The 16,353-nt window shown below is 46.9% G+C and overlaps 1 protein-coding gene across 2 annotated transcripts in view; it reads left to right on the top strand.

The window, feature by feature from the left end:
• Nucleotides 1-16,353, top strand: part of BORA (BORA aurora kinase A activator) — a 178,889-nt gene that overhangs the window by 99,231 nt on the left and 63,305 nt on the right. For both annotated transcript variants that reach the window (XM_033948972.1, XM_033948971.1), the window contains exons 8-9: nt 4,083-4,139; nt 8,925-9,142. In XM_033948972.1, the coding sequence (XP_033804863.1) occupies nt 4,083-4,139; nt 8,925-9,142 (275 nt within the window). The remainder of the gene's footprint in view (nt 1-4,082; nt 4,140-8,924; nt 9,143-16,353) is intronic.

The raw sequence follows: 16,353 nt of genomic DNA, 5'->3' as shown, positions 1-16,353 counted from the left end.
GTTTGCAAGTTTTTGCAATAACTCTCCAATTTCAATCTTCAATTCCTTCAAGACTCTCGGGTGAATTTCATCCGGTCCAGGGGATTTGTCACTTTTAAGTTTGTCGATCTGGTAGTATATCTGATCTAAGTTCACTTCGACTGTGGTGAGGCTGTCCTCTATTTCTCCTGTAAACAGTTTCTCCTCTTCAGGTATTGTTGAGGTGTCCTCCTTCGTAAAGACGGACGCAAAGAAGGAATTTAGTTTGTCTGCGATTTGTTTATCTTCCTTGATGTACCCTTTTCTTCCCTTGTCGTCCAGGGGTCCCACCGCCTCTTTTGCGGGTTTTTTCCCTTTCACGTATCTAAAGAAGGGCTTGAAGTTTTTGGCCTCCCGGGCTATTTTTTCCTCATAGTCCTGTTTTGCTTCCCTCACCGCCTTGTGACATTTCTTCTGTTCATCTTTATGTTTGTTCCAGGCTTCGGTTGTCTTCGTGCATTTCCATTTTTTGAAAGAGTCCTTCTTTACCTTTATGGCTTCCTTCACCTGTATGGTAAGCCATGCCGGTTCTCCTTTGCCTTTAGTTCTCCGATCTTTGGAAATCCTCGGAATGTAGAGATCTTGTGCTTCTGCAATAGTATTTTTCAATAGGCACCATGCCTGATCTACTGTTTCAAGTTTGTCCACCATCTTCTCAAGTCGTTTTGTTACCATGGCTCTCATGCAATCGTATTTACCCTTTTTAAAGTTTAAGGTGGTGGTTAAGGTTTTGACATGTTTCCCTTTCCCGATGTCAAGTTTAAAGTTGATTACATTGTGATCACTCGTTCCCAGTGGAACCATGACTTCTACTTCTGTTATCGGTCCAGTGAGACCATTTAGGACCAAGTCCAAGGTGGCGTCGCCTCTTGTCGGCTCTTTTACCATTTGCTCCAGGAAGCAATCCCCTAGCACCTCCAGGAACTTGGCCTCCTTGCCGCAGTTGGAGGCTCCTAGTTTCCAGTCTATTCCTGGGAAATTGAAGTCTCCCAATATAACTACATTGCCTGTCTTGCATACTTGTTTGATTTCCTCCATCATTTCTGAGTCAGTGACTTCCGCCTGTCCTGGGGGACGATAGTAAAGGCCAATTTTTATATCTGCGCCATTGCGACCAGGAATTTTGATCCAGAGGGACTCCAGCTTCTCTTTCCTGTCTGTTGTAATCATTCCAACAGAATCTATTCCTTCCTTAACATATAGGGAAATACCTCCACCTTTCTGCCCTTCTCGATCTCTTCTATATAGTTTGTATCCCTGTAGTACTGTGTCCCATTTGTTTTCTTCATTCCACCATGTTTCTGTTATGCCAATGATATCCATGTTCTCATGTCTTGCTATCGTCTCTAGTTCTCCCATTTTGTTTCCTAGACTTCTAGCATTTGTATACATACATCTAAGTTCCCTTCGTGTTACCTTTTTGGACCTTCTACTCTTGGCTGTCCTTACAGTTTCATTTACGGTATCCTTTACTGCTCCTGTGTTATCTCCCTTGTTTGCTGTGTGGTCATCCCCTCCTGTGTCTGAGTTGTCCCTTCCTGCTTGTTCTCCTTTGTTGGCTGTGAGGTCGACCTCTCTTGTGTATGAGTAGTAGTCCTTTGTTCCTACGTCGGGGCATCCTGTTGTCCGTGCCATCGACCGGTTGTCGACTGTCGGCTTTCCCCTGTCCTTCAGTTTAAAGCCTTCTCTATTGCTTTCTTCATGTTGCCTGCCAAAACTCTTGCTCCTTCCTTGTTGAGGTGTAGTCCATCCCTTCTGTAGTACTTGCTTTTTCCCCAGAACGCCGTCCAGTTGCGCACGAAGTCGAAGCCTTCGTCTTCGCACCATCGTCTCATCCAGGCGTTGATCACTTGCAATTCCCCTTGTCTCTTTCCATCTGCTCTTGGTACAGGGAGGATTTCAGAGAAGGCCACCTTCACCTCCCTGATCTTCAGTTGTCTTCCGAGTGAGCGGATAGAGGTCTATAAAATACTGAGTGGAAAGTTTAGATGCAAATCTTTTGTTTACTCTTTTCAAAAATTCAGGACTAGGGGATGGGCATGTGATGAAGCTATTTAGTAGATTTAGAACTAACCGGAGAAAATATTTCTTCACACAGCATATAATTAAACTCTGGAATTTGTTGCCAAAGAATGTGGTGAAATCAGTTAACTTGGTGGGGTTTAAAAAAGGCTTGGATAATTTACTGAAAGAGAAGTCCATAGGCCATTATCGAGATGACTTGAGGAAATCCACTAGGATAAGCAACATAAAATCTGTTTTATTACTTGGAATCTAGCTAGGTACTTGGGACCTGGGTGGGTTGGCCACTGTTGGGAACAGGATACTGTGCTTGATGGATCTTTGGTCTGCCCCAGTATGGCAATTCTTATGTTCTTGAATATAATCCAAAATATACACAGGTACTAAACAAACACTCTGATGTGTAATGATACCAATCTAATGAAGCTGCTACGCAAAATAAATGATGCGGTCCCGACACGATCCGTGTATTGGTTATGAATAGCCTTCCTCGGAGGTCAAATGTATGATGACATTACTATTTAAATACGGATGAGCCACAAAGTAAATAAATCAATTGTATGAAAAGCAGTTCTAAAACAAATGTGTCCACAAAATTTGTGAAATCCAATGCAGTAATGACATCCTCGCAGGCATGCATCATAAATTACTTGACAGAAGTGCATGAGTGTAATGTCCGAGGTGACATGCATCCTTACTGTTCCTATTTTGAAAAGTATTAGACTTGAGAAAACTAAGGAATGTGCCTTTCCAGTTACTGGGCTGAGAGAATGGAACCTGTTGTCTTTTGCACTTGGGGTTCAGAGAACATAAGAAGTTGCCTCCGCTGGGTCAGACCAGAGGTCCATCCCGCCCAGCAGTCCGCTCCCGCGGCGGCCCATCAGGCCTATCACCTGTGTAGTGTTCCCTTGACTATTCCTATAACCTACCTCAACTCCTATCTGTACCCCTCAATCCCCTTATCCTCTAGGAACCTATCCATTTATTTAGGCTAGCTGATGGGGTTCTTTGGAATTGATTTGACAATTTTCTTCACAGGTTGATCTTTGCCTTTTGTGTGTTCTTTTTTTATTGTAAATTTTGCATTTTATGTAAGATATGTGCATTTTTTTTATATATGTCAACTTGGAAAAATTCAAATAAAAGTTAACTATACCTTTTGAATATTTCTATAATTTTATTTATGTTAAAAGTGTAGGCATGCTTAGATTAGTGGAATAAATTCCAGCTTTCATGCATTTTGAACTGTATTTTTTTTAACATCAGAGAATGTGTGGAAATGTGCAAGGGTATGAAAACTTGTACACAATATTGTATGTGGTTCATTTGCTTCATGTATGTCTTTTTTTTTTTTAATTATTTATAAGTTTCAACTTTGACAATCTTTACAAGTCAAAAAAGAAAAAATACAATGTAAAATGAAAACAGAACTTCAAATTATTTAAAAGGTATCAACTTATTACAAAGTATAGTTAGTCCACAATGTATCTCGCGTGGTGGTAGCTTGTTTCATGTATGTCTTATTGTAACCGAATCTGGACTTCATAAGATTGGAATAATAGAAAATGCAGCTGCTAATAGCGTATAAGATTTGCAGGCTCTCTTATCAGTTTCTTTTACATAAGAATAAATAAAACATCACATTCCAGTGAAAAGGTCTGACTAAATCAATTTTGATTGCATTATGGTTTGTTCTATAGTGCATTGTCCCTTTATAATGCAATGTCCCTTTATGCAAGCCTGTGGATTTCTCAGTGTCATATACAGGGATTTTATTTTCTATTACCAATATTTTTTTATCCATTTCTATTTTCTACAGTTTTAGTGCACTGGTTTTTTATTGTGTTTTTTTTTTGTGTGTGTGTATTTTTTTTTTTTTCCTTACAAACTATTCTATTTTCCAGTGCAGTATATGTCAGGATAATCACAAATGTATAATTGCCCTTCCTTTTTATCTGACTATATGTGTACTGTTTTAAAATATATGATGTGTTGGATCAGAAAAAGAAAGGACATAAATTTCTTTGTGTTATATTTTTCAGTTGCTTGTCAGACGCTTCTATCACTTCCTGTGGATTTCAATTTAGAAAAAATATTAGGTAAGTAAAGAGCATCCATGTATTTACAATGGAAAGGGTATAGAGGTTGATATACTATCTTTCTGTGGTTATTTAAATTATATAGTTCTAGGGTGTGCTTTTAAATTTTGGAAAGGTGCATAGAGCTAAGTATCGGGTACTCTTGGATTCTTCTTTGGGTCATTGTAGTTTTCTGTCATAGACTGCTTTGGAGAAAGGTTGTATCTTCTCAGTGTATTTACATTAAATTACATTTAAAACTTTTGCCTCATTAGAATTAATAATGAATCATCTAGTGCAATAGAGATGTAGACTCGAGCTTCGGCAGATACTCCATATACTTTGTTATGCCCAAGAAAGGCTCCCGAGGGTTGGAGGCTGATCCAGGACCTCAAGTACATCAACGCAGCTCTCAAAGTGCCTCATTTTTGTATGGAGATGCTCTGGTCGGTCATTGTCTCAGTATAGCCAAGGGAGTTCCTGGCAGCTTTGGACCATGACGGAGGCATATCTACACATCCCCATCTTTGTGGAACACAGGCACTTCCATCTTTTTCACATCCTGAAGCAGCATTTTCAATTCACGGCTCTGCCTGTCATTCTTACTACAAACCCGCAGACCTTCTCCAAAGTGATAGTAATGGTGGTGACCCACCTCCACAAAATGGGTTGGTTTATCTTGGATAACTGGCTTAGCCGCCTCAAAGGAGGAAGTGGAGAGAGTGGTCCAGGTCATCATGGTGACCCTTCAGAGTATGGGCTGGATTGTCATCTTAAAAAAGAGCCAATTGCAGCCAGTTCAGTTGCTGGAGTATCTGGGTGTCCAATTCAACACGGAGAAAGGCTGAGTGTTTCTTCCAGACGCATGCAAACAGAACTTTTGGGGACAAATTTCAGCTATCTTGACCTAACAGCAGAGTCTGTTGGCCTGGTACTATCTTCAAGTTTTGGGTTTAATGGCTGCCACGATAGAAGTGATGCCTTGGGTGAGAGTGCATATGCGTCCTCTTTAATACTCCCTTCTGTCTCGCTGGTCTCTGCAGAAGGTTTCTTTTTTTTTTTTTAAACTTTCTTTTTATTGAATTTAACATACTTACAAGTATAACTACTTGATTTAGAAATACAGAATCATGTTTCAAAAGAAAAACATCATTGAACATTACAATATTTAAAATAGATATATATATGAAACTTAACTCTTCCTTAGACCTCAAATTAGGAGGAGGAAAAAGAAAACAAAGATATTATGGGGAGTAATATTACAATAATATAACAAAAAAGTAAAGGCTTAAACGCTTAACCCAGCAATTCCTTTAAGCTACACTCCCTCCACTAGATAAACCTTTGAGATCCAAAAAGGAACGTAGATGATCTGGTGCAAAATACACATATTTCAGACCTTTAAACTTAATAACACATTTGCATGGATAAGCTAGCAAAAAAGTAGCACTAGCTTCCTTGTCTCTTCTCTCATGCCCAAAAACATTTTCCGTCTTTCCTGGGTTATTCTAGTTTCATCATGATATAACCATAAACGTTGACCACAAAAAAGTGATCCAGACTTTTTAAAGAATAACCTCATAACTGCATTAAGATCTTGTTCAAAGATAAAGTTAACAATTAAAGTTCCTCTCTCTTTAACTTCCATAGATGATTCCTCTAATATTGCCGTAAGGTTTTGCAAGTCTTTATCAGTGACCAAATTCTCACCTTTAGGTATAACATGAATTTCTTTTTGAAGTAGGTAAAAAGTATACTTTATTTAAAGGCGGAATCTGATCTTGCGGATAATTCAAACATTCTACCAGAAATTTTTTAAAAATCTCAATGGGTGATATTGCCAAAATCCTTGGGCAATTTAAAATTCTCAAGTTCAATCTTCTGTTAAAGTTCTCAAACATTTCTATTTTACGGGCAGTGGAATTTTGTTCTTTAATAATAGTGGAAATTGAATTTTTCAATGAAGCTGACTCAGTTTGTATTTTGTCCATGCACTCTTGCTTGACTTTTAGCAAACTTTCAGAAAAGTTATCCATTTTCTTAACCATTACCTCAACATCTGAGGCAGTCTTCTCCACCTTCACATCCAGTCTCTTGATAGCCTCCAAAAGTATTTCCAGTGTCACTGCTGGGGTGCTTGTTGGTGCTCCTTCTCCTTCGGCAGCCCTTCCTCCCAGCATTCCAGCTAGGGCAGTAGCTCCTCCCATTGCTTGCTCCGGGGTCTCCAGCTCTTCTCCCTCGGGGCCAAGCTCGACACTCTGCACCTCTGCTGGACTTGGGGGCGCAGAGAGATGCGGTGGAGATAGAGATGTCATCAAATCCAGAGACCCGAGTGCTCCCTCACTCAGGTCCGACGCGGAACTCTCCCGCCGTGGGGATATTTGGGCGTCGGCTGGGCTCAGCGGCTGCAAAATCCGCTGAATTGTCTGCTGGGCAGGAGACGATGTGAGCAGCGGCAAGTGCCCCGCTCTCACACTCCCCTTCCTCTTCGTATGAGGCATTCCGTTAAAGTAAGTATTTGTTTCCAGTTATTGAAATGAAGAAAAAACGCTAAGCCTGCCGAGCACAGCTACATAGCGTCCGCCATCTTGTATTCCTCCTCTGCAGAAGGTTTCTGCATGTTTTACTGCCCTCAACGACAGCTGCTCGCTGCATTACGGCCTGGTGGCTCTGACCACATTCAACCTCAGGAATGCATCTTTGGATCAACTTTTGAACCACATTGACAACAAATGCCAGCCTCTTGGGCTAGGGAACACATTGTGAGGACCATCCAGTTCAGGGGCGGTGGTCTCCGTCTCAAAGCCATTGGTCCTCCAAACCATTAGACTAGCACTGAAGCAGAATCAGCCCTTGCTGATGAACAAAGCGGTCAATGTTTTCGGACAGCACCACAGTGGTGGCTTACATCAGCTGGCAAGGAGGCACCAGGAGTGTCAGGCTCCAGAAGGAGGTGAAGGCTCTCTTCCATTGGGAGGAACTCATCTTATGACCATTTCAGCAGCTCATGTCTCTGGAGTACAAAATGTATGGGTGGACTTCCTTAGTAGTCAAACTCTGAACCTGGGAGAATGGTCTCTCTCTCCTCAGACATTTCAGTTAATTGTCAACCACTGGGGCATTACGACAGCAAAGAACAATAAAGTCAATTGCTTCAGCCGCAGATATGAACCTGGAAGCGCATGGACCGACGCCCTAGTAAAGCCTTGTCCAGTGGACGAGTTCCTGTACGTGTTCCGTCCCTGGCTCATGATAAGCAGGTCCTGAGAAGAGTAACCAGGCATAAACATAAACACCCAGGACATGTTGTCCTAGTAGCTCTGTATTGGTACGTGAATCTGGTGCGCCTTCATTCGCTTCTCTCTCGGGATCTGATCATGTTGCAAAATCTGGAGCACTTTGATCTTACAGCATGGCTCTTGAGTGCTCAGCTTTGAGCCGGAAGAACTTTTCTGATTTGGTGGTGTTTATGCTTCTGAGGGCCAAGAAGCCTGCCACATTCGCGGCATAAGCTAAGATGTGGGATTCCTTCCAATGTTGGTATCACAAGGAGAAGCTGGACCCTGCCATGGCTTCAGTGTTGTTAATGCTGTCTTTTCTTCAAGAAGGCTTGGGCATGGGGCTGGCAGTTTCTTCTCTGAAGGTTCAAGTGACTGGTTTTTCATGTTTCAGAACCAAGGGTGCCAAATTTTCCCTCTCTTCACACCTGGATATTATCTGATTCTTCAAGGATGCTCTGAGGCTTAGGCCTCTGGTGCCAGCCCTGTCCTTCCTAGATCCTTAGCACTGTGATGGAGGGGCTTTCACGGTCTCTGTTCGACCCCTTAGAAAAGGGACCTGATTGTCAAGACGGTCTTTCTGGTAGCCATTACTTCTGCTAGATGTGTCTTGGAATTGCAGGCCTGGTTCTGCAGGGATTCTTCCCTCTGTATCACAGATGCAGCGGTTTCCTTGCAGACCGTCCCTTCTTTCTTGCCAAAGGTTGTTTCAGTGTTCCATGTCCCATCAGATGAGATTTGTAGAGCGGTGACTTGGTCGTTTATTCACACCTTCACCAAATTTTATATTGTGGATGTGGCGGCACAGGAGGACCCCTTGTTTGGGGCCCATGTTTTATGGGCATGCTTATCTCTCCTACCTGGGATTTCGGGGACTGCTTAGGTATATCCCTTGGTTCAGCATACTATCCCTATTGCACTGGAAAAAGAAATTAGTTTCTTACCTTTATAATCTTTTTCAGTAGATAGGGATATTATGCTTATCTTCTCACTCATTGTTGGTCAATGTGTCTGCCTGGATTTTTTGCTGCCTGGAGGCTATGTCTATGAACTTTCTGCCAGCTGTACTTATTTGAAGAAATTGTTTTTTACATGTATATAGTTCCAAAGGGATTTCTCCCTGAGTTCCACAGTTCCTTACGGCTTATTTTTATTAAAGGTTAACTTTGTTCCCTTCCTCTCCTTGGCCTGTCTGTGAGCATTATGTTAATTTGTATGAGCAGATCAAGTTTCTGTTGGGGGTCTCCCCATTCTCCTTCTCTTCTTTTCTGTAAGACTGTTACTGGCTTTGAAACTAACTGACTGGGGGCAGCAGGAAGAAGGAGGAGGTGCTGAAAACTATGATCAGTATTTTCTGCAGCTGACTCATGGGAGTGGATGAAAGACCCTTGGTTCAGCATACTATCCCTATCTACTGGAAAATATATTATCAAGGTAAGAATCTAATCTGTTTTTGTGAATATGGGTCATTTGTTATAAATATGATTGCTGTAAGGAAATTTACATTGTTTTTACTCATTATATTTAGGTGACCATTTTAAAGCAGATGAGAATGCTGATCAGTCTCAAGAAAACTTAAGCACGTCATCTCTTAGGAGAAAGCTGTTCTTGGATGGAAGTGGATCTGGGTGCTCATCTCCTTATCGAGAAGGCTTATATGATGCTCCTGCAGTATCACTTGGAGTTCTCTGTTCGATAGACTTGTCTCCTGTTCGTTGTAGAAGCCCCATGGAAACGCCTAGTTCGGTAAAAAAAAAAAAAAATTTCCCTGTGTATGGGTGTATAGCATGTATCTGTTAGAAAATTAGAAATGTGAAAATCTTTTTGAATTTGTTTTACTGGTTTTATCACTAAATAGCATCATATGATTCCAGCCGAAAAATATGCTATAAATTGTTAATGCAGTGTTGCAAACTGGTTACAAAAGGCCATATGATATTTTTCTTAAATATGACCAGTTCCTTGCATACTGTGCCACCCAGAGATAGGACCAAGATACATACCCATGTAGCGTGCTTTCTTTTGGTGGACAAGGGATGGTAAGCACATCTATCCCCTCAACATAGAAACCAACTCTGCTTGGGTTCTCAACTTGGTTTTGAGAGCTTTGACGGAGCCACTCTTAAACCATTTTAGTTTTCCTCATATCAAGAGCTTTACCTAAAAATAGTTTTCCTAATGATAGTTTTTGGTTGCAAGATCTTTGAGTTGCAGACCTTATGTTAGGACCCTTTTCTGTGTTTCTTAGATGATTCAGTTTCATTTGCACTGTGCCTGCCTGTTTTTGTAGAAGGACAAGCAGGCATGATATTCTCACATGTGGGTGACGTCATCTACGGAGCCCCGATGCGGAAGCATTTTCAAGCAAACTGGATTGAAGATTTAAGTTTGCTCTGCTGCTCCACGCATGCGTGCCTTCCTGCTCCACTAGGGGGTGCATCCCCTCGTGGTCTCCAGTTCAAAATTTTCCGCAAGCCTAGAAGCCGTGTTTTTCAGGCTCTGCCCCAACTGCCTTCTAGCACCGCAATTTTTTCTTGTTTTTTCACGATTAAGTCGCTGTGCGCGAATTCCTTACCTTTCTACTTGATTCCTGCTTCGTTTTCAACGACATGGAGGCTTCCGGGTCCCCGTGGCCGCGTGGCTAATCGAGCCGCGGCTACTTTCGATTTAATGTCCCGGCCTTTGACCGGCTTTAAAAAGTGGCTTCTTTCTCTCACAGATCCGCATCGCCGGTGCATCCTCTGTCTGGGGGCGGCTCATCCAACCGACTCCTGCCCCCAGTGCGCTATTTTCCAAAACCGGGCCCTCCGCCGAAGAAAAGCCCGCATGGCGGATCTCTTCACCCCGGACCAACCCTCCACCTCGGCCTCGAGGTCAGCCCCGGCCTCGGCCCCGGCCTTGACCTCGGCCCCGGATACCTCGGCATCGCCTCGAGACTCGACCCCGAAGTCCTCGGGACAACAGAAAGCCTCGGCTCCGGGTAAGTCCCCTCTTCCCTCTTCAGGTTCTGTAACAGCGAAGAAGCCAGCCTCGGGGACAACGGCGACGCATGGCGGAAGCCCCATGCTTACAGCCCCGTCTAAGCCCTCCAAGCCTTCGGGCCGTGCCTCCACCACACGGGAATACTCTGATACGAGGTCGCCCCCGGTGGAGCGCACCGAGGCAGTGGACATGCCTTCGATGCTGTCCGTGCCCGTCTTCCAGGACCTACTCCGAGCGATGATCACGTCGGAGCTGTCCACTGCAATGGCCCAGTTTCAATCGGCCTCGACCTCGAATGTGCCAGACCAGCCTGAGCCTCACACCGAACAACCTCGAGGAAAGGTGCGCAATCCTCGCTGCATCCCATCCTCCTCGGACTCCTCGCCGAGACGCCCGAGACGTTCCCCCTCCGCGGACCGCCGAGGGGCAAAACGTCGGGCTAGAACGACAGAAACCTCGAACCGTCGTACCTCCAAGAAGGCCCGAGGTTCACCAACTCTACGAGGCCGTTCTCCCACACCTCGTACGGGACCACTAAGGGTGGCTGAGTTATCACTCTCCAACCCGCGCATCCTCCGAACTCCCCCTCGGACGTATTCTCCGAGGGAGTCCGGATCGAGGTCACCAATCCGACATCGATCGGTACCCCTAACCCCGGCATCGTCTCCGAGGGGCTCCTCGAGACGCCGAAGATCGACAACCCCGGAACACTCTCACAGTGCTTCCCCAGCCTCGGAGCATGGATCAGAGCATGAACCTCGATACTCGAGGGAAGCCTCCTTATCCTTCTCCACCCGACGAAGGTCTCGCTCCCCGACCCCGCACGGGGCCCCGGGGACATCTCGCCCATCCTTCACTCGCTTTGTCCAAGACATGGGCCACGCATTGGACTTAGACCTCCAGTCCGACTCCAGATACTCTAAGGAGTACCTGGCGGAGCTGGATATGCCATCACTGCCCAGAGAGTCCCTTCGCTTACCACCTAACCCGGTACTCCAACAGGCCTTCTTCAGGAACCTGGAGACCCCCTACATGGTCACGGCCGTACCCTCCAAAATGGAGGCCAAGTACCGCATAGTACCTTACCCGGGATTCGAGCAACCACAGCTCTCCCACCAATCGCTGCTAGTGGAATCCTCCTTGAAAAAGGCTCGCCTGTCCCGGGTCTCAGCAGCGGTCCCCCCAGGCCGAGAAGGCCGAACCCTGGACAAGTTCGGCAGGAGACTATACCAAAACGCAATGATGGCCTCTAGGGTGCAAAGCTACACTTTCACCTTCACATCATACCTCAAACCTCTCATTGGACTATAGAGAGCCTTTGAGACTGACCTACCGGCCTCCCGGCAAGGAACGTTCGGCCTGCTTTTAGAGTCCCTCTCCAACCTGCGCCTTCATCTATTCCACGCGGCCTACGATGGCTTCGAACTCTCCTCCAGAGAAGCAGCCTTCGCTATCGCCATGCGCCGACTAGCTTGGCTGCGCCTGGTCGACATGGACCCCAACTTACAGGACCGGTTGGCTAACCTCCCCTGCGTGGGAAAGGAATTGTTCGATGACACTATCGAGGCGGCGACAAAACGCCTCTCCGAACATGAACGCTCGTTTGCCTCCCTTGTCCGGCAAAAGCCCAAACCGCCAGCGTCCAGGCCATACAGGGCCCCTCCGCGCCGCTACCCACAAAAGTCCACCCAGACGTCCGCAAGCCCACCACAGGGCCATGCCCAAGTCTCATCCGCCCGCGACCACCAAACCATCCCCGTCCTTTTGACGGGACACGCGGAAGGGGGCGGGCCCCCTCCGCCATAGTCCCAGGCCGCCTTCCCATCGGAGGTCGACTCAAAGCCTTTTACCCTCGCTGGGAACAACTCACGTCGGACGCATGGGTCCTTGGCGTGATCTCATCAGGGTACTCTCTCAACTTTCGGGCCATTCCCCCGGACAATCCCCCAAGGAATTGCCCTCCCAACCGGACTCAGCTACCTCTACTCCTCTCCGAAGCTCGAGACCTGCTTCGCCTGAGAGCAGTGGAAAAGGTCCCCCCCGACCAACGGGGGAAGGGCTTCTACTCCCGTTACTTCCTGGTACCGAAAAAAACGGGAGACCTACGCCCAATACTAGACTTGAGACGCCTCAACAAATTCCTGGTACGGGAAAAGTTTCGGATGCTCTCACTACCAACACTCTACCCCCTGATCGACGAGGGCGACTGGCTCTGCTCCCTCGATCTCAAGGAGGCGTACACACATGTCCCAGTGCACCCCACTCACCGCAAGTTTTTGCGTTTCCAAGTAGGGGACTGGCACCTACAATACCGAGTCCTCCCCTTCGGACTAGCATCATCACCTCGGGTCTTCACCAAGTGCCTCGTGGTGGTAGCAGCAACCTTACGTTCCCAGGGCCTCCAGGTATTCCCCTACCTGGACGACTGGCTAATCAAAGCCCCGTCCAAAGAAGGGGTTATCTCAGCGACCCAACAGACTATTACCTACCTACAAAGTCTGGGGTTCGAAATAAACTTCCCAAAATCTCAACTACGCCCCTCGCAGTCCCTACAGTTCATCGGGGCCACGCTGGACACGGTTCGCCTCCGTTCCTTCCTCCCCCCTCCGCGCCTGGAGGCGTTAGTAAGTCTGAGCCGAAGGATCTCTCGGCTGACCTGAGTATCAGCTCGACAGATGATGACCCTCCTGGGCCACATGGCCTCCACCGTCCATGTCACACCCTTCGCCCGCCTCCATCTTAGAATCCCTCAATGGACCCTGGCGTCTCAATGGCGTCAAGACCGGGACCCGATCGACCACTCCGTGACAGTGACTCCTTCATTGCAACGATCGCTCCGCTGGTGGGCCGACTCTTCAAATCTTTCCAAAGGTTTGTTCTTCCTCACCCCACCCCACAGCAAGGTACTCACCACGGACTCGTCGGAGTACGCTTGGGGAGCCCATCTGGACGGCCTACGCACCCAAGGAATGTGGTCAGCACAAGACCGTCGCTGCCACATCAACGTGCTAGAACTTCGGGCCATCTACCTCGCAGCTGTAACCTTCCAACATCTGCTCCGCGACCGAGTGGTTCTCATCCGAACCGACAACCAGGTAGCGATGTACTACGTAAACAAACAAGGGGGCACAGGGTCTTGGCCCCTTTGTCGGGAAGCCCTACGCCTCTGGAAATGGGCAATCTCCAACAACACCTTCCTTCGGGCGGTGTACATACAAGGAGAACAAAACTGCCTGGCGGACAGACTCAGCCGCCTCCTCCAGCCACACGAGTGGTCACTACACTCTCAGACCCTACGAGGAGTGTTCGAACGGTGGGGGACGCCTCAAATAGACCTGTTCGCGTCCCCTCACAATCACAAGCTGGCTCTCTTCTGCTCCCGGATATACTCCCCGGACCGGCTCGAGGCCGACGCCTTCCTCCTCAACTGGGAGGGAAGGTTCTTGTACGCGTTCCCGCCGTTTCCTCTGATACTGCGGACGCTTGTCCACCTGAAAACAGTACAAGCCACCCTGATCCTGATTGCCCCTCGCTGGCCACGCCAGCCGTGGTTTTCCCTGCTACTTCAACTCAGTGTCAGAGATCCACTGCCTCTGCCTCTGTTTCCCTCTCTACTGTCACAGGGTCAGGGTTCACTGTTACATCCCAATCTTCAGTCTCTTCATCTGAATGCTTGGTTTCTCTCCCCCTGACTGCTCTCCCCGTGTCTCAATCAGTCAAGGAGATATTGGAGGCCTCTAGAAAAACCTCGACGAGAACCTGCTACTCACAAAAGTGGACCAGATTCTCAACCTGGTGCTCCTCCCACAGCCAGGACCCGGTGTCGGTCCCCGTCCCCCTGGTCCTTGACTATCTACTTCAATTATCTCACTCCGGCCTAAAGACCAACTCCATTCGAGTACACCTCAGTGCAATTGCGGCCTTTCATCAGCCCCTGGAAGGGAAAGCCCTCTCGCTCCATCCCTTAGTCACTCGCTTCATGAAGGGTCTGCTAAACGTCCACCCCCCTCTCAAACCTCCCCCGGTGGTTTGGGACCTTAACGTGGTTCTGGCTCAATTAATGAAACCTCCATTTGAGCCTCTAGACAAATGCCATCCAAAATTCCTCACTTGGAAGGTAATTTTCTTACTCGCGCTCACGTCCGCACGGCGGGTTAGTGAGCTGCAAGCGCTGGTTGCGGACCCACCCTTCACGGTATTCCATCACGACAAGGTGGTACTCCGCACCCATCCAAAGTTCCTACCTAAAGTAGTGTCTGATTTCCATCTAAATCAGTCCATCGTCTTACCCGTGTTTTTTCCCAAGCCCCACTCTCACCCCGGAGAAGTGGCGCTCCACACTCTTGACTGCAAAAGAGCATTGGCCTTTTACCTCCAACGCACTCAGCCACACCGGAAAGTCCCACAACTGTTTCTGTCCTTCGACCCAAACCGGTTAGGCCACCCAGTTTCCAAACGCACCTTGTCCAACTGGTTGGCCGATTGCATCTCCTTTTGCTACGCTCAGACTGGTCTCGCGCTGCATGGTCGAGTAACGGGACACAAAGTCCGAGCGATGGCAGCCTCCGTAGCCTTCCTCAGGTCCACACCTATTGAGGAAATCTGCAAGGCTGCCACGTGGTCTTCGGTTCATACCTTCACCTCCCACTACTGTCTGGACTCCCTGTCCAGAAGCGATGGCCGGTTCGGCCAATCGGTGTTGCGAAATCTATTTGCTTAAATTGCCAACTTCCCTCCATCCCTCTTCAGTAAGCTTGGAGGTCACTCACATGTGAGAATATCATGCCTGCTTGTCCTGGGATAAAGCACAGTTACTTACCGTAACAGGTGTTATCCAGGGACAGCAGGCATATATTCTCACAACCCGCCCACCTCCCCGAGGTTGGCTTCTTGGCTAGTTAAGTGAACTGGAGACCACGAGGGGATGCACCCCCTAGTGGAGCAGGAAGGCACGCATGCGTGGAGCAGCAGAGCAAACTTAAATCTTCAATCAAGTTTGCTTGAAAATGCTTCCGCATCGGGGCTCCGTAGATGACGTCACCCACATGTGAGAATATATGCCTGCTGTCCCTGGATAACACCTGTTACGGTAAGTAACTGTGCTTTCCGTCTGAATGAAACATTCAGGTGGACAAAAAGGAAAGCTCTGGGAGAGTTCTCCTCAAGTTAAATGTTTTGTGTTTCCTGAGCTTAGCCAACAGCTTCAAATATCAGACCATATCTCTTTGTGGCAAGCATAGGAGACCAAGTGGGCATCAAATCAACTATTGCTCAGTGGACCAGAGCAGTGATCGAGTCTGCATACATTTCCAACCTCAAGTGCTGCTTTAAGGCCTGAGAGCACATTTAATTAGGTCACAAGCTATTTATTAGGTGCAAACCAAACACTCTTGTCAAAAGGTATGTGCAAGGTGGCAGAATGATTTGACATTGTACTCCTTCACTAAACTCTATAGAATTGATGTCTCAATCTAGGCAGATATTGTCTCTTGCAGGGTAGTTATGAAGGAGGCCATATTTCCTCTCACTCACTTTTGTGCATACCATTGGTTTGGTTTGAACTGATCTAGCAGGATAATAAAGATAATATTCTTAAATGTTAATTTCCTTTCCTTGAATCCTGCTAGACTAGTCCGGCATCCTTCCCAGAAAAAATGTGGCTCTGGGATTTTCATTTAAACATTGCCTAGTGTGCACCTCTCACTGAGTTTATACTCAAAGGGCTAGATTCATTAAGGCCACCGATCCGATCTGTGGCCGGGGGACTGATTCACGAAACGCTCTCATGCAAACGAGGGCAATTGTAATCATGCCCCCAACCGACCACACTGATCGCCTGAGAGTGATCCCAATGCATGTGCAGACCATCTACTTTGCCTGTAGATCGTCTGCACATGCGTTTGCTGTCCGTGTTTTTAAAAAATATATTTTTTTACTCACGAGCACGTGGTTTTAACTCGTGGGTTTAAAGTGGG

This window comes from Geotrypetes seraphini, chromosome 6 (assembly GCF_902459505.1).
Source record: "Geotrypetes seraphini chromosome 6, aGeoSer1.1, whole genome shotgun sequence".
Lineage (NCBI taxonomy): Eukaryota > Metazoa > Chordata > Amphibia > Gymnophiona > Dermophiidae > Geotrypetes > Geotrypetes seraphini.
This window is presented reverse-complemented; position numbering and strand designations above follow the sequence as displayed.